Below are 19,211 nucleotides of genomic sequence, written 5' to 3' on the forward strand. Positions count from 1 at the left end.
TCTGTGGGTCTCCAGAGGCAGCCCAGAATAAAGACTAAGGTCTCATTCAGCACAAGGCTGGCAGAGCGGAGCCATTCCACAGCAGACTACCATCGCTCATTCACAACACAAACACACACCTGACCTGCAGCCCTCCAAATTTCACCGGCTTCCCATAGTCTCATAGTCATGAATGAAGATGCATACATAAAATGCTGCTCATCATAACTTTGATTTGTGTTTATGTCATTTACTTAGCGATGGTACCTGGAGATACTGGAAGGCAAATGCTGCTCTACGTTTACTCCGTAAAACACAGCACAAGTGGTTAAGGTTATGGCTTAAAGCTAAATAACAATGATAAAGTTTATAATATGTTCTAATTTTATCACATCCAAGGGCTGTAAAAATAAATGACATTGGGTAGCAGCCAGCTGTTATGGGGAGGTTTATATCTCCAGAAAAATTGTTTCTGATTGTCTGAGGTAAAATAATGTTCAGCGCCTCTTTTGGGGCGATTAAGTTTTAGTGCTGTGCCCCAATTTTTTTTCAAACCTGTTCACTTTCTTCTTACAGTTTTCAGTTATTGACCAGTTCACAAGTGCCAATCATATCTATTAGTTTATTCAGCTGTAATGCAGGGTTATTCTAATCTTGACCTATGGCTATTTTTTCAGTGATAGTACAAATGTTTCGCCCAGTTCAAACATCTTATAGACCATACACAAATCCATCCCACCAAGGAAAAACTATTGTGAAAAGCTGAAGAAGGCAAACTGAGTTATTTTTCTTCCAACAAAATGACTTTGCAACTGAATATAAATCTGCCCTTCGAGATCAGTCACGACAGTCTGTTCCTGGATGCCGGCTCCTTGCGTGGCTTCAGTTCAACACCCAGAACCCGTGGAGCTCTAGCCATGTCTGTTCATTCTGGGTTTAACTGAAATGGTTAACGGTGACCCGAGCCCCACCCTCTCTCTGTTCTCCTACTCAGTATTCCCTGGCTAAAAAGAGCCTCAGTGTGGGAGAGCACCAAACTGAGGCCCCACAGAAAACCACATAATTACAAATCACAATAAAGCCCTCAGTGCTGTGTCCCCGCCAGAGGCTCAGCTGCACCCTGCTCCGCTCCAACTCCAGCCCCTCCGTTCCCTCTCCCGCTATACACCCTCCCCCTCTCACCACTCTCTTTCACTCTGCTAGCCCATGCCCTCCTTCGCCCCTCTCTCTCCCTCTCCTGTCCCTGCTGAAGTGCTTGCTCACTTTCTCCTCTGCTTTCTTTCCCCCCCCCCCCCCCATCTCCTCTCTTTCTTCCATTCTGCCACTACTCTCCTTCCTCTACCTTCACTCATTCTCTCCATCAGAGCCAAGACCTGCTTTGAGACAAAATGTGTGTTCAAGGGTCCACCTCACTACCGCCACTTAATATGTCCATCTGGGGAATGTTGAGCTGGGCTACATTGTGGTGGCCTGCTATAACTTTGATATAGCAAGACACTGCATCCCTACCAGCTACATAGGAGTTGTTCTGCGGCTGATCCTGACCTCTGACCTCCCTGAAATTCCCTATAGGGATCAATAAAGTGTCACATTTTTATTATATCTCCATATTAAGTTAAAAAGGAAGATTTCTCACCAACAAACTTGTTACACTGACCACTTCAGATCTAAGAACCACTCAGGACGCCACTGTCAATCAGCCTGTTTGTTGTCTCAGTTGCTGAGTGCTGAACTGCACAGTTTATCGGTTTAATTGTTTAAACGGTGGAGCTCTCCTCTTTATTGGACAGAAGATCTCCAGTAAGCCGATTCTAATCACTAAAACCCCATCACACTTACAAACACACACTTACCAAGCAAATTACCTATGGCAGCCATGCACCAGTCACTTAAAACAAATACACACCCAAACACACTGAAATACTGTATACAAGCATTCCCATGTAAAAGGAGACACAATTTAAGATATTATAGGGCATGATTTGCAATCCCTGTGGAAAAAGATAAAGTGTTTTCTATGTAGGGGGGCTGAGAAGGCAGGATAGTGACCTAGAAACCTTTAAGTTGGGGCATGATCGAAAGACTGTGATGATGATGGTAAACCCAAGCAGAATAGAATACACACTTCTGGTCTACTACTACTTCAGGTCTGACCTGTCTGTTTTCACAATGCACATACATGGGAATAGACACTATCTCATTTCCTTCAACACAGCAGCAAACCATGAATCCTTAAAGGGCCGTTATCTACTTACAGTAGTGCATGTAGCTATATAAGCCTACAATCTACGTCGAAGCTTTTGATCAAAATAATTAAAGTAAGGAAACGTCATATTTCTGCTTGCCATGCAGTATGGTTTGTCTGTGTCAGAAAGTACTGGCTAGGGAGCTGAGAGACACACACAGGTTTATTTACCAAGCTAGCCCTGTATAGAAACACAACAAAAATGTGCTTCTAATGCTGAATGAATGAATGAATGAATGAATTTATTTGATGATTAAAGAACACATATAACACTGCATTGCAGTCATTACATACATTAAAAATCGCAGAGGATGAAAACACAATAAAGCCCGAAGGCTTATTTCCATTGCGGTCCTCCAAGTGCTAGTACTTCCAAGTACCCAGGGTTTTATGCCTGAGCAATAAAGACCTAATACAAGGTCTAATACAAAGCTAGAGCTCCAGCTTTGAGCAAACAAAATGAAGGCAATCATTAAGCCGTATTAAAGTGTAAGTGGCAAATCTCTCCTGCAAGTTAAAAGTCAATTACACTTCAATTATTCCCACAGTGCATCAGTGGTGGTCTGAGACTACAGGCATACAGCTTGAGTCGGCTTAGGAGAGAGTTGCCGGTCCTTATAAAATCGCCATGCTTGTTAGTGTGAGAAGTAGACAAGGAAGAATAACCATTGTTTCCAAACGATGAAGTGGAACCCACTTCAATTTGTAGACATGGCGTACAGAAACACACACCATGGGTCAATGAGAGGACCATGCATACAGGCAAACTAAATATAGCCAAATAAACAGAAGAACACATGTAAGTGTTGTTGGTTTTTTTTTTACTTGATTGAATGTGAAAAGTAATCATCCACTTTGTATTGGCCAAACATTGCCCCTCTCCTCCTGACATTAGTTCACCCAGCCAGAGGGAATTGACAGAAGGTGGAAGACATCACAGAATGAGTGACCTCTGACCCCAGAGTTTTAGTTTTTCTGACTCCAGGCCTCAGGGCACCCGGTGTCTCCCAGCAACAGAGGGACAGCAGGGAGAATGGTGCAGCCAAGGATTCAGCACCAGACGCTGAGGTGAAACCAAAACGCAACGCTACAGCATGAATTCACTCAGCCGGTCACTTCGACTGTCACCTCTGCTTCAGTGACACCATCTTTCCACACTCTGTCCTCTTTGTCATCCAGCCATCCTCTAACTAGCTATAGACTGCAAGTCTGACCCCAATGATTCAAAGGTTGAAAAGGGAAAAAAGGGGTCATAACATGGGACAGCTGGGCTGAGTGCTGTACAGAAAAGAGTAGGCTATGCAAACCTGTGAGGCCATACCTTGCTTCGCAATTATCCCAATTATTCCTGCTTAGGCAGCCATGGTGTGTGTTTATAGCAGCTGCGAAATACAACCAAAAAAGGAAAAGTAGGGCTTCCTTGAGAACATTGTCACACTTTTCTTTTTATTCCTCCTTCTCTGTCCCCTCTCCCCCCTTCCACAGCATGGAGCGTTCACCAACTGGTGAGCCCACGCTCACTGATATTGGCTTGACTGTCATCGTTTATTGCCTTATGTTGCAGTATAATTACTGTGATTCCACCAACACCAGCATCATTTGACCGACAATGAACTCCACTGTCTGTGGGAAAGAATTTATTAATAATGTGGATGAGACCATCATATGCTCTACTTATTAGTTTTCCTAACCTCCGGCTCACTAACATTCGACTACTGTGCTACGAGTGGCAAGCAGACAACTCCTAGAGCCATTGGCAGAGCTGTTTCAATTTGAGTTCTCACTGGAAAGTTCAAAACCAGTGCAATGGCCAGAGTTGACATTAAAATAAAATTTAGAATGAACCATAGAGAAGTGAAGACTCCAGCAGAGTTTCTCACTTTTCAAAGGGATTTAAAGCCCACTGCAAGTAATCTCATTGTCATTCAAATTCCTAAGCTCCTCTGAATTGTCCATCCCAAAAAGTGATCTATGCTTATATCAGGCAGTCATAATCCCAGTCAAAATGAGGATCAACTGTGCAGCGGGGGAATTGGGGGAGAAAATACACACATCTGTCTGTTTCAGTTGGCATGTTTAAAACAATGTGCAACATTATTGATGAGGCCATTTCAAGGAAACCAACCTTAAGACTTTCCCCTGGGAGGTTCTCAAAACCATTAGTGCTTTAGTTTCTAGTCATTGCTAATGGAAGGACATTCATTTTAAGCTGAACATGGGACAGCACAAAAACACAGGGGGGCAGGGTGGTACGTTCTGATGGAGCCACTCAGCCTCGGGTTAAAGAAGATGTTTTCTCTTTATCATGACCACTCCAAGGTGCTCTTCTTCCCACGTAAGCACACACACACAGACAAGCAAGCACTCACAGGCACAACACTTCTGCAATCATAAAACTGTTACAAATTGTGTTGTGGCGCTGGCTAAGGAACTCCTGGGACTCAAGCATGCTCACATAATAACACACGCACGTACGCACAAACACGTGCACACATTGCAGCAGCAAAGTGCCAGCAGCCCCCTGGTTGCCAGCAGGTCTGATTAAAACCTTCCTGGGAGGACACATAATCCCTGTCGATGAGAGAGCCGTTGAAAGGCAGGGGCTGAGTCAGCCTTTTCTTCCCACTCCCCCACACATGAAAACTCAGGTGATAGTGTGTTTCTGTCTGCCTTTCTTCTTAAACCTCGCGCTATCTGACTCACTTTTTAGCCAGAAGTAGTCAGAGGTAGCCAGGAGAGCGTGTGTGTGTGTGTGTGTGTGTGTGTGTGTGTGTCAGAGAGAAAGTCAGAGAGCGTTCCAAATGAAATGATTATCAGGCTACATTTCAATTTATTTGAAATACACCGAGGTAGAAATAATCAAATGTCAAATGTGATTAGCTTTCGTGGCTATTGTTGATAAAATATGTGCTGTCAAACAAGGTTTCAACTCAAACTGAAATGCAGTCCACAGATCAACATTTTAAAATATCACTGTGTTGGCGTTAAAAATTCATGCAATAACGTGAACAAATTTGTTGCCTGTGAGGAAAAACTTACTTTCCTGATGCTGGGCTCCAATTCAGAAATGAATCCAGCAGAAGCTTTCCACTACATTTATACACCATAGCCCATGTTATTAGTGTTGGACAACACATCCAAATGTCAAGGGCTTTTTTTTAACTTCTGGTTTTGCAGAGCATATTTATAACCAACCAATTAGATCACCTCCTTTTAACAGACAGACACCAGCAACTGTTTATGTGTGTGCATTACCTGCACAGTTATTGATTTTTGTGAGAGGAGTCACATAAGCAGCAAAATGCTTAGCAAAATATATAAAAATCGCCCTTCCATCACTGCATGTGCCAGGCAGAACGTAATCTACATGCTTTGGATTTGCTGTGAAGTATTGACATCATTTGATCCGTTCACTTCTAGGTTATTATTGCACAAGAAAAAAAATTGGGCTGCACAAGTGGGCTTGAGGCTGGAGGGAAAATAAAGAGATCCAAGCTGAAAAATAAAGTGAGAAAGAGTAAATCTCTCATCATTATCACATCCATGCAGCAGCACTTCCAACACTTAGCTGTGCGTTTTATCATTTTTATTGTTGTTAATTTGTTTTTACTGTTTGATTTATTATGTGCTTTTACTTTAAACCGTCTCTGCCAACAATATTTCCCTCATGGAACAGTCAAGTTTTGAATTGAATTTGAATTGAATACTAGTACTTGTGTCGTATCTGAGGGAGGTTCAACCTGCCTCCAATATGCCAAGTTATACACCCCACACAAGACTTCCAAAACACACACACACACACACACACACACACACACACACACACACACACACACACACACACACACACACACACACACACACACACACACACACACAAGAAAAAAAAAAGTTAGACAGCTTTGCATGGGGTCTTGCCCACATTTCTTCATAGTGCCCTGCTGCTTTAGGAGTTGGTTTTATGGGGTGGAAAACAAAACAACACACCAAAGTACAAAAACGTTCTGGTCCTACATTCTTTCCAAAATCTTTAATAGCCCGAGGGGTGTGTTCAGACAAACAACAACAGTGGGTATGAGTTATGACTGGAAGATGAGTTATGAGTATAACAATCCCAGAGTATCACAGCTAACACCGTATTAAATTGCAGTCATGGTGAGCACACAGCGGCATTCTGTTGGCCAATCACGCGGCGTGTAGAGCATCTGTCATATTCTGCACCCAGTTCAGCTGTGTTGCTGCATTATGCTGTTGGTTATAACATGTGGACAGGCAGGAATCTCTGGTATGACAAAGAACAAGCCAATTTTTTAATAGTTTTTTCACTGTGGATCCTGCCAACGAACGGGCTGTAATTCACACACTGACACATAAGCACTGTAAATACTGCTGCCATGTTCACAGGAATGACAGGGAGGGAAAACAGGGAGGAGGGTGACTGCTTCCTTCACTGTAATCCATAAGTAATCGATGTTTCTGCCCTCTGTTGTGGACAGTGTAATGCAAAAAGGGGTTCTTCTGACAAACGAGACTTGTTTTAAGAGCTTTACTGTCGCGTGTTTGGAAGTCTGAACACCAGAGCCAGGCAACTGACACAGGATGGGTGTGCTGGTTTCCTCGACGAGCCGAACAAAGGACTAACATCTACTTCTCTTTTGCATGCTCCTGCAGCCAGCTGAAAGAGGAAGTGACAGATGACGGGGCTGAAACAGGAAATGACAACAATTCCATCTGCAACACAGCAACCATCTTGATCAAAAATGGTGACAGAGAGAGAGAGAGAGAGAGAGAGGGGGGAGGAGGAGGAGGAGGAAGGGTGAGGAGGAGGAGGAAGGGTGGGGGGGAGGGGCAGGCATTATCTTAACTGAACAGCAAAAGAACAAAAAGCTTTGAAAGTAACATCTCAGGTTTAGCGTGTAACCAATTTGATATGGGAAATAGGCTAATAGCTTATTTTACTGTGTGTAATAAAAGCCCTGCACAAAGAAATTTCAACAAACCTTATTAAGAGAGTTATATAAAAAATGCAGCAGTATTGGAAAAGCCAATAAAGAAAATGAGCTAAAAGGATCTTCTCAAGAGAAGTGATGGTTCAGATCTCAATTTCTTCTCCATATGTGCTATTCTTACTCGATAACCATGAAATTACTTGGTATCCAGGGACAATCTTAATTTGAAGAACAGAAGGGAGCTCTGATTAGTTTTGGAAGGTGAACACTGTGTTTTGATGTACCGAGTAATTTCTCAAAAAGGAAATCCTATATTTCGTTACGGTTCCAACAGTCTAATTTGTTGCCCTAAATCGATTTTGCAGTACCTATTTGAGTCTTTTGGTGGCATTAATATTGATGAGGTCATTTTGGCAGTAGGTGCAGCTAAGGCAATGAGAAAAATAAGTTCAGAGCGGCAGAGAACATGCAAGGCTGCACAGAAACAACAACAGCCTGTTTGTGTGGGTCTGAAAAAGACACAAATGGGACATAAGTTACAGCTGCTGAGCTAATAAACTTAACACGAGATAATATACAGTAATTCAAGAATACATTTACAGTTATAGTGTTGTTAGTCATTTATATAAGCAGTAACGACAAGTTGTGAGTAACACTGGTTGAAAGTACAGAGAGTACAGAATGCCACCACTCGTATGGATTATATTTGTCCAGTTGTCAGACACTGGAGAGCAGAGGAAAGCCAATCCCACTGAAACAAATTGACCTTTCAATTACAGTCTTGGCAGGGCAGCTGTCACAACATTGCCACCTTGGGCCCCCTGGGGAAAAGACATGCCTCACCCGGCGTGACATCTCAGCTATCCCCACCATCTATCACCTTCACATAGGTGCCTGCTGTTCAGTTATGTTAGGGGCCTCGCTGGCCTCTGGATACACTTTCACTACACGTCTTAGATTTTGGATATCGTAATATCGTGATATGGCATAAGTGTTGTCTTTTCCTGGTTTTAAAGGCTGCATTACAGTAAAGTGATGTAATTTTCTGAACTTACCAGACTGTTCTAGCTGTTCTATTATTTGCCTTTACCCACTTAGTCATTATATCCACATTACTGATGATTATTTATCAAAAATCTCATTGTGGAAATATTTTGTGAAAGCACCAATAGTCATCCCTACAATATTGTCACAATATCGATATCGAGGTATTTGGTCAAAAATATTTTGATATTTGATTTTGTCCATATCGCCCAGCCCTACCTACAACTGAACATTTAGCTCACTTCGTAGAAAATACCAAGATATATATCGTGTATCGCCATTCAGCCTAAAAATACCGAGATATGATTTTTGGTCCATATCGCCCAGCCCTAGACCAAACTAACACCAACAGAACCCAGCAGCTCAAAGCCAGTAGTGTGACAGATCCAGTGTTGGGCAGTAACGTCGCTACAAGTAGCGGCGCTACTAGTTTAACTACATTTCTCAGTAGCGTGGTCGTAGCGTCGCTGTTTTTGAATCAAATAGCGTTTTCAGTAGCGAAGCTGTTTTATTGATCAAGTAGTGCGGTAGCGTCCACAAAAGCTACATTCTCCCAGGCATTTCTAAAGCTCAAGCGCAGCGGAGCTTTCTGTTGTGGTCTGGAATAAAACTAAGGATAGGTACGTGACGCTGGCGCCATACACGGAGGAACTGTGTCTGTGTAGCCGACAGAAGCACTTCCGTATAACGGTGACATCACAGACCAATCCTTGGGCTGATGCCTGCGACGTCTCTGGTGCAGGGGAATACAGTTAACACGGAGTTAAAAGAGTTTGTTAAAGTAAGTCTCCACAGCTTTATCCTGCTAATGTGCCCAAGTCTCCACTAGATTGAGCATACACACGTAAACAGGTATATATATACACACACTCACACACACACACGCAAACAAACATAGCTAAATATAACACAGCTTTTTAATTGAACTGAACATTTTTTTGCTGCCTATTTGTTTGACTGACACTGATAACATTGATTTGGCATGAAGTTGGCCCAATGTAAAAAAAAAAAAATTTTAAAAGTAGCTTCGATGTAGCTCTACTTTTGCCATGTTGCTCGTAGCTTAGCTAGCTACATTTCTCTGGGGGATAGCTTCAATGTAGTGGAGCTTCATTTAATGTAGAGTAACTGGTAGCTTAGCTCACTGCATTTTCCAAGTAGCTTGCCCAACACTGGACAGATCCAACTGAGGTACAAAGGAAACCTGGGCTTAATTCATCTGTGCATATTAAACTAAATCTGATTCTGGGACAGTTTTCAGAGGAAAGGGTGGTAAGGGCAGTGTCGCAGACCAAGGAAAGTACATGAAGCCCCACCCTGCACCTCCGGGAGAGTGACACCTCCTCTCTCCTCTACTTTCTGAGAGCTTCACCACATCTCCATCTGATGCCGCACCAGTATGCCGTCACACAGCTGAGTACATAGATAGTCACACCACCTGTTTAAGTCACTTTGTGAGATTACATCTCTGATGTAGCTCACTTCTGTTCTCATCTGCTAGAAACTGCCAGACATTTTTTTTCCTGTGCCTCTTCCAAGTTTTCTCTGCCACTCAGAACATATTCGCACTGAAGTCTTCTAGCAACTGTACTAGAGGAACGATGAAGACACTGAAGGGATCAAACATGAGCTGCGTTGTGAACAAAGGCAGCTGTGATAGCTGTGGTTTAGCAAAGCTAGCCTGCTGATCATACAGTCCTGCTCAGTCTCTTTCCCTTGGTTAAATATGAACTGAAGCCCACCCTCTGCTCTCTAATCCTCTCTTTTTTTCCTCATGAGCTTTTCTACAATGATATTCTTTTGTATCCCACATTAAATTCATCCTCTCTTTCATCCCCAGCCCGCCACACACCCAAGTGCTCAAGCCCCTCTCTCCTCCTAGAGGGAGGTCATAAGGGCAGGATGTCCCAAAGAGTTGTGGCCTTAATAGAAAACTAGAGATCTTTTCTTTCAGTGGGTGACAGTCTGACATTTGACAGCCTATACACTATGGCTGATTTCAACTTGTATACAGGCATGAGGCTGAGAGTGCATTTCGGCCCCAGGAGAGCCCAGGAGCACTGGACCTTCCAATGCAGCAAATGACAGGATAACCCAATGAGGAGGAGGGGGGGAAGTGAGGTGAGCTCATTTCCTATAATGGCAAGAGGAAGGAAATGGATTGAGGCGGGGGGGGGGGGGGGGGGGGGGGGGCGAATGGTTTACAGTATGTGTGTTTAATGACATGGACAGACAAAGAAAGCCCCCATCCCCCACTCCCAAAAGACACTTGAGAATGTAAACAATCTGATGAGGGGAACTTTGACATTTGTGGTGTTGCTATGCGGGTCATGAACTTGGGGAATGAATGGTTTTCCGTTTCAGGCCCTTGGCGAAATAAGATGGGTTTTAGGGAGCGGTCAATGGATTTGCAGGGTCATGCTGGTGGATCGTGTCAGGGCCGACACTAGAACACAAAGGTTTATCTTGCCCCGGGCCACAATATGGAGGGACAGTGGAATAAAGCAAAGCACTGAGACTGACTCACTGATGCACATGAGCTTAGAGGCATCAAGAATAATCGTTCCTACACTCTTCACCTAAACTTCTGTTAGTCTCTTTCTCCGTCTGTCTGTCTCACTCACACACACACACACACACACAGTTTTGCAATTACTCAACAGTTCCTGTGTCTCTGTGCACGGCTGTCTGCAGGCCTACATGCTGCAGCATCTACTTCCCCCTCCTACACATATTATCGGAGGTAAAGGGCAGAGCCAGATCAGCCATGTGATCTGGCCTTGTCTCACACATCTCCACATCCTGACACCCCGGTGTGAGCAGAGCTGAATCCTGCTTAGCCCGGCACAGCTAACCAGGGCCACACTCTTAACAGTTACTACTCACAAACCTCAAGAGACAACAACAACAGCAAAAAAAAGACGGCATACTGACAGCCTGGCCTTCGCTAAAATATTAAACTCTATGCTATTCTAGTACTCTTATGAAACAGTGGGAAAAAAGCAGGGATGTGTACTGTGTGTAGAGGCAGGAGCGGAGGGTCAGTAGTGGTGGATTTGCTGTGCTATCAGTGCCTCCAGAGCGGAGTGGATAGTGCTGGCCGGTCCCTGCGGAATCACACTGAGACACGCAGTCTGCAGGAGCAGGCTTTATCTTCAGAGCTCTCTCTCCTCGTAATTGCAGGACATTCAGCCCGTCCACATACGCACGCACAGATCTGCTGTCCAATACGTCATACAGCTAATTAGGCAGCACAGCGGCGCAGACGGTTGAGTAAACAAGGTAATGTCACAGAAAACATAGGGCAGCAGTTCACTTAATAAATTTAATGGGACACGGCCAATATTGCCAGCATTGCTTGTTGTGAATATTGGTCACAATCCACTTCCAGCTGAGGTTCATGAGATTTCTTGGGGATGCGCGGCGCTGCCAAAGCGTCCGCAGATGACGGGGCAGGCATACAGACGTAGAGTTGTTTATACCTGAGGAACAGGTCAGCCTGACTCACTTTCTCCAGAGAAACCCAGCTCTGTATAATCAGCCTACTGTAATTACACCAAACACTCACTAAAACTCAGCCACCAGCTATAATGAGAGGGAGGAACTCGATGTCTATGCAGCGCTGACCACATGGACTGACCGGCAATAGAAAGTGTCTCCTCATGTAGCCATCAAACATCTAATGTATGTTTCTATTCTATACAGACAACTCTACTGGAGACACGTTCTGTCAAGTCTTTTTAGTTTGGTCCACAGCGAGCAGCCAAAAGTGAACTCTTTCACACTGTACAACACATGCTCTGTGATATGAAAACTGAATTCTAATATTCAAGGATGTAATTTTTCAGGGCTTTTCCAGGATTTCAGCTTTTTTGGACAAACAACACCACTTGGGAGATTATCATTTTTTTCTTAACTCCTGTTTTTTTCTTGCTTTCCCGATCACACCCCTGTAAACTGGAGAGGTATAGGAACAAATGGAAAGGGAACCGGGTCTGTTAGAAACAGCTTTCCAGCATTTTGCAGAACAGTTAATCACCAACTGGCAATAGCTGATAGCAGGATAAGATCAGACAGAGGCTAGAGCCGTCTGCTACTCTAACCATACTATCACAGTTGCTATAGCTCAGGTTTCCATCTCAACTTTGCTTAGATTGATGGCTTTCACAAACAGTAGCGGTGGCTGGGCTGGTCGATAGAGGCCCCCTCTCTCTGATCAATACCGAGTCTGCTGTGCCAAGCTCTGAAAAAGTTACCCAATCAAAGCATTTAAGAGAAATAAAAGGTAATTGTTTGTTCCTCAAGAACCCACAGGAGGAAACTGCCTGTGCAGATGTGTGACAGTGCTTACAATCTAATCAGGTGAGTTTAACTGAAATCTCACCCTGTTGCAGGCGACTGCCTCCTTTATTTGCCATTGGGGAAGAAAATACACATACCAAAAATTTAATTCTGAGAGGGGGGAAAAAGCATGAAAAGATAGGTATGTGTGCGTCAGACTTCACCGCTACTACACCGTTTTAAGAGTGATAACTAGGAAACACAGTGGTGGCTGGGTGGGAATACAGGATGTGCTTACAATATAGCAGACTAAACTGTAAAACAGTTGGAAAGTATTGATTTTTGTATTCAAAAGCCCAGTCTATTTGATATTTGGGGTTGAAACAAATTACTGCAGGATTATGGTTTTATATGCCTTTGCCAGGTTAATGTTTTTATTACTATCAGTCTTTTGGAGGAATATTTACAGTAAAGCGAACAGACTTCCCACTAATTGAATCAAACTCTGTGTCAAATGACCGACTCAAAACATGACGGTTCAAAGCAAACAGTAGGTGTGGGTTAGTTAACCTCTGTTTTTGGCCTCTATTTCTGTCTGAGCCTTTAAAAGCCCACTCAAGAGAAAAGGCCATAACCTCCCATTACTTCCATACCAGTAGTTTATCAGATGGGTACTGAGGCAAGACCTTGGCACAGGTGATCTGAGACTTACTGTAAGACTAGATAAACAATTTCAGGAAAATCCACTTGTGACAAGAACGGACAAGCTCTGATTTCACAACGTTGTTATGACTGCCATGCTAACCTTTCTTGGATTAAAACAAAAAAAGACATTGTTGTCTCACCCTTCAGGTGTTGACAGTGACACTGGGTCACACTTTACCACTGCAGAGGCTGGTGCAGCTCCTAATAATAAGCTTTATCACTGTACCAATGCTGTATGTAAGTAATTACATAATGCCAAAAAATGTTAACTGATATAGGAGTTTTTTCCTGAACTGAAGCTGAACAGTCCCTCTAAGGCAACAACCTAGGAAATGAAGAAGAAGGTGAGAAAAAATGTTACTGTTCTTAATAACTACTGTACAGTCTTGTTATTACCTAGGTATAGAACAAGTGAGATGCAGTCTTTCCATGGGTGACAGTACAGTGACAGTACTGTACTGTATGGCCAGTGACAGGCCTGACCAGTTTGCAAGACAGACGAGAAAGGCAAATGAGATTTATTTTGGTGGCTGGGGACATTGTGTAAAATAACAGTGATGTGATTATTTGCCATTTCTCACTTCTCTCTTAATATTATTTTTTTCCCCATCGGTCTACTAAGGTCGACACAAGGAACCTGGGATGAGTAATGAAGAGACTAAAAGGCAGAAAAGAGAGAGAGAGAGAGAGAGATAGAGAGAGATTGATTGTGTTGATAAGTCTTGGCTTGAACTTTTTATTTGGCTGGCATTTGCATATTATCACATCGGGACTCTTTTGAACAACTGAAGTGCAACCACTATCATTATTTTACTAAAACAAAGTGAAACAAAGTGTGGAGATAGATCTGTCTGATGATTAGATTTGGGGGAATTGCACATATTAAAAGTAAAATTGCTGTTAAAAAGTAGCCAGCTGGAAAGGAGTCCGTAATCAGTTATCTGGATAACTGGTAGAAAACCCTGATTACCACCAATCTGCATTATTGGAGTATATGCCTATAGCAATTTATCTGTGGTAGCTGATATCAGCCAATAAATGCACCAAAATTATTTGGGCCCTAGTACAGAGTCCCATGCCCCTAATTTCTAACCAAAGCTTAAGCAAAGCATGCAGATTAAAGTGTGAGCAGCCTTGCACGCTCTGCAGAGCTGATAAGTAAAAGAGGAAGAGAAAATTACTGTTTGGTTTTCTGTCATGTGTCTTTTCTTTTGTCTGTGGTCAAAAAAGTCAATGTTGGTTCATAGTAATGGCCACTGTTTGAAAAAAAAAAATAGGTGACACTGCTAAAGCTACACAGGCTTCTCTTTAAAATCCCTCTCCACAGAGATAATATTATACACTTAGCTTCGAAACATTTACGGCACATTTCCCATCCCAATGGCGTGAGTGATGTAATGTGGCTGTCGCCTTCCATTTTAGGTTAACCATTTGACGCTTTCACCATGACTAAAAGCTGCTGTAGGCAAAACAGCATATCAGTCTTACACTGTTACATGCAGTGGCCTTGAGGAGCTATATGATGGAATCCAGGCCAATCCCATATTGGAGCAATAAGCATGTGATAAATTGAGCCTATAATGTGAAAAGCAGTGCATGCCTTGTATATCATTTCATAGAAGAACAACACTTCTTTCATCCCCAATGGAAATGAATAACTGAGATGCCATATCAGCTATTTTTCCACTCAAAATAGACCGTGTTGTTTCTGCTCAAAGAATCTGATCAGCATTTCTGTAGCTACAGCCCGATAAAACTGTCCTTTATTTTCCTCCATTAATCACCTCTTCCCTGTCAAGCAGACAGCTGTGCAGCAAAGAGGGTATTCTCCGCTGTAGACCTGCCTCTCGAATCGCACTCTAACATATGGGGCACAGACTCCTTTAATGTGTACAAATTTGCAAGCACGCATATTAAAAGTTATTTACAGTACATTGTCTATATATCCATAATAGAAGTGGACATCCTTGTCTACTGTGCCCACAGGGAGCATGCATGCATTCATTATGCCAACATATTTACATAACTGCATTGCTTGTCAAGCCTCAGAGCAAATGTGTTTATGTACATTTACTCTGGAAAAAATGTGTGAGTGTGTGTGTGTGTGTGTGTGTGTGTGTGTGTGTGTGTGTGTGCATAGTGAACCATGCAGAAACGCTGCTGTTCTCGCAGTTAAGCAGAGCAAGCTGCCAAAAGGAACTTTCCATTTCTGCTGAACTGAAAAAAGAGGTTAGAAAAACTGAAGAATAGAGAAAATAAACTGAAGTGAGCAGCAAAATTTATTCCAGCTTTAGTTGTAGAGGGGGAGGAGATTAAATATCAATCAAAGACCAGAATCCGAAAGGAAGCCACTGAATGAGTGCTTCCTGTTAATGAAGGCTTAAGCCTCAAAAAAGGTATGAACTCCTCTCTGCTACATTAACTAATGGATTCCTCTGGGGACAACCAACAACGTGTAATTGGATAAAAACAGTTACCATGGAAATATCTAATCACATCCACTTGTTTACACCGGGTAAAATATACAGTGCCAACGTTTGACAAAGCTGTTTGTGGTTCGACTTCCTCGGCTCTTTGAAGGAAGGCCCTGATTCAGAGTTGATTCAGAGAGAGATCCATCACCTCCTTATATCTGCCTTTAAGTAGCAGCCGGGCCCATGCTTCACCTAAACCCCGCAACACCTCTCCAAGTCTCTTAAGTTGGCTTTAGGAGGGACGGGGGAGTACAATCCACAAGTCATGCTTTATTGGACGGGCGGGATAGATTTCTTTCTGGTGTTCCAAGGCCATGTGGAGGAAGCAGCAAGGCTTTTCTCAGCTGTCCCAACAGATTCCACGGCAGCAGATGTGAGGGCTGAAAGGACTTCTTGGAGGCGTGATGTAGCACCTCTAGAAGGATGTCACACTTCTATCACACTGACTGCTACACACTCTGTAGTTCAGGATTTATCCGCCAAGACTGCGGTGTGCAATATAGCACCCTTTTAAGACCTTATTTAGTGCATCGTATCTTTCAAGAATGAATAAAAATAGCGCTACACTTCAATGAAGTCTGGATCACCGTACCGTCAACTAGAGTGTATTAGAGAAGCAAAAAAAACTGCAAACAGTGCAGACACAGTGTCAAATCAGTGCGCAATAGAGCTTCATTTCATCTTGAAGTCATTATGTCCACAACTGCAACACAGATGCATTCACTTTTTCTGATAACTGGTACTTGAATTTCACTAATCAAAAACAAGACAGGTTTTTAATCCGAGTGCTGCCTTCATGTGCCGTGGCATGTTTTCAAACTGCACAAGTGAAGGGAAGACTTTTTTAGTTGCATGACAAGAGTCTTGATGCACAAATTTATGCAGCCTCAGTTCAGATACAGACTTCTCCTGTAATTCCTCTCAACTCCCACACACACTGCACCAGATAGTAATTACTGATACGAAACCTATAGTACAGAGCAGAGTATGTAATTAGCCTCCTAACCAGGGGCACAACTTGGAAACCAGCCGTCTCATCAAAGACTCAGGAGAGAGTAACACAGCATGCGCTCACTATACGTTTAAATAGAATTTTCTATGTTCTGTCAGGACAGAAAATGACAAATCCATTTAGTGTTTCTTTGCTCACCAGACTGTTAACGCATGTACTGCATTAGGGGCACTTATCACTCAATATTTCTAGTTTAAACAAGTAACAGAAAGAACAGTGCTATATTTAGGGATGGAGGAAAATCAAAACACTAAAATAAATTAATAGTAAGCCCCACAGAATTGCACCAATGTAGTGATGCCAAGTATTGATATTTGTCTTTACTTAAAGGCCACATACATGCTTGAATTATGTTCTTGAAAAACAGCTTTGTTTTTATTAAGGCAATAATTGAAGGGAGTTCCTGAATAATGTTTAAATAATCAAGCACAAGGGGAACCACAAAGTTAACACAGGAAGTAATAGATTGTTTCATTCACACAAATTATTGCCCAACCCCTAGTTCAGGCTTAAAGATAAGAGGACCCAACATGAACAACAGGCGGAAATCTCAAATCCTGGGACTCTGTCATTCTCTCTAATACCAAGCAATGCTTGTATGTTTTGTGTGTGTGTTTGTGTGTTTGTGTTCTACTCATTGCTGGGAACAGTCAGAGCTGTTCACCCTCTGTCCAAACAGCAACCCACTCATTATCAACCAGACACTGTCATGTCTGACCCCACAGTTCAGGCCTGGTGGGAGGAAGCCACTGCAAACCAATGACTGGCTATTTTAAATGACACTACTGCTGTAACAAGAGTAAAGACAAGCTCAATGAACTTGCCGACTATTAGCTGAAGAGTTACAGTATCACAGTGTTTGTAGTGTTTACAACTGCCTGACCCAAACAGAACTAGGGAGTGCTGCTCTGACTCTAGAAAACATCGTTGGGCAGGGACATGAGCTCCAGACTGCTGTTTGGACTCCAGACTTTCCTGAGCGTTCTCGATGAAAGCGCTCATGTTTCTGTCAAAGCAGTGCTAAGAGTGAAGGCCAAGTACACACAGGCAGCGAGCCTGTCTGTCAGCGCTGGACACAGGGGGGCAAAGCGGGTGGCCATCGACCTTTGCCCCGGCACAAGCCTCTGTGGCAAGATGACTGTCATTCCACTTCATTCCCTTTTGACACGCTGCTTTTTAGCGTATGACTCGGGGCAGAGGCAGCGGGAGGTCAGGTTCACAGGACACCTAGTGCACTCACACATGCCATTTCTTATGGCATCACCTCCTGCAGTTGTCTCTGCAGGTGAATGAATGAAGGCTAAATTTCAGTAGGGTAGAGCAATACTCCTTATGATATTATGGTGTTTAGGCCTGAATATTTTGCTATAGTAAGCCTAATTACATCACCGTTATAAAAGGATTAAGCAACAGTGGCAACTGTTGCTTAAGCCTTGGTCACACAGTTTTGATCCAATGTTTACTTTCATATTCCTCATGATCTACTGAAGGCTACTTATCCAGCTTAGCAACAAATAAACCAAACAAGCTGACCCTGGCCAAGACACTAGCTAGGATAATTGTCCACTGTACTTTCGAATCATCTTTGTCAGTTGCATTATGTCGTCAATAGCCATCATTATTTAGGCAATACTGCTACGTATCATGACTGAGCTGAAGTAGTAGTGGCAGGCTACTCACCCAGCAGCAGCAGTTTCACTTCTCTCGCCGCCTTCTCCCCATCCTCTCGCAGGTTTTTATCAATCATTTTAGACCTCTCGGCCGCGGCTTTATCTTCCTGACTTACTGTACAACCCATGGTTCCCAGTGCGCGCTTCAGGACTGCTGCTTAGTGGGAAATATCACCAGGGAAATGTGTTGAAGGTACAGTAGCTGTGTGTGAAAGCCTTTATTTAAAAACAAATAAAAGCTTTCCGCAGCTGCAAGTTGAGCGGCTCGAGTTCCCTTTTTGAAGAGTGGTGATAAACGTGACGGAGTTTGCTCATCCGCGAGAGGGAACAACAATCATAAAGCAAGCACGAGTGCTTTCCTTTTGCAGTGTGGACTTGGCAATGATTTCTAAGATATTCCCAAAGACTCGTTGTAGTCCAGTCAATAAGCCAGCATCGGTGGTGGTTTCCTACGCGAAGGGAGAAGTTGTCATGCGGACCAAAAACTTTGAAGAACTTTTTTTTTTAGATGGCTGGGTTTTAACAAATTCAGCAGATCCTTCAGCCTACCATCCGCACAGGTTAGACGCACGAAAACGGGCCACGAAGTTCAGCAAAAAGTATTCCAGCTGTTGAAACCGAGCAGACGGATTCCTGGTGCCAGTAGGGCTATTGAACCCACAGTCATGTACCCACTTTGCATAAGCTGTTTGTTTCTACTCCTCTTTTTGTTTTTTTTAATTTTAACCTGTAATGCCGTTATGCATTCTTTCCCCTCGTTGAGATTTATCACGTTTGAAGCCACACCCGTAGCCGCTGTGAAGTTCCCCTCCGCCCGACAGACCAAGACAGCCGTCACCTCCCAACTCAGCA

The 19,211-nt window shown here is 43.1% G+C and overlaps 1 protein-coding gene across 1 annotated transcript in view; it reads right to left on the reverse strand.

Annotated features, from left to right (window-relative positions):
- The window catches only part of LOC139925265 (guanine nucleotide-binding protein G(i) subunit alpha-2-like), a 63,591-nt gene extending 44,380 nt beyond the window's left edge, over positions 1-19,211 (reverse strand). The window contains exon 1 of the mRNA XM_071916553.2: positions 18,370-19,211. Within this exon, the coding sequence (XP_071772654.1) occupies positions 18,370-18,487 (118 nt within the window). The 5' untranslated portion in view covers positions 18,488-19,211. The remainder of the gene's footprint in view (positions 1-18,369) is intronic.

The sequence above is a fragment of the Centroberyx gerrardi genome, chromosome 5 (assembly GCF_048128805.1).
Source record: "Centroberyx gerrardi isolate f3 chromosome 5, fCenGer3.hap1.cur.20231027, whole genome shotgun sequence".
In the NCBI taxonomy this organism is placed as follows: Eukaryota; Metazoa; Chordata; class Actinopteri; order Beryciformes; family Berycidae; genus Centroberyx; species Centroberyx gerrardi.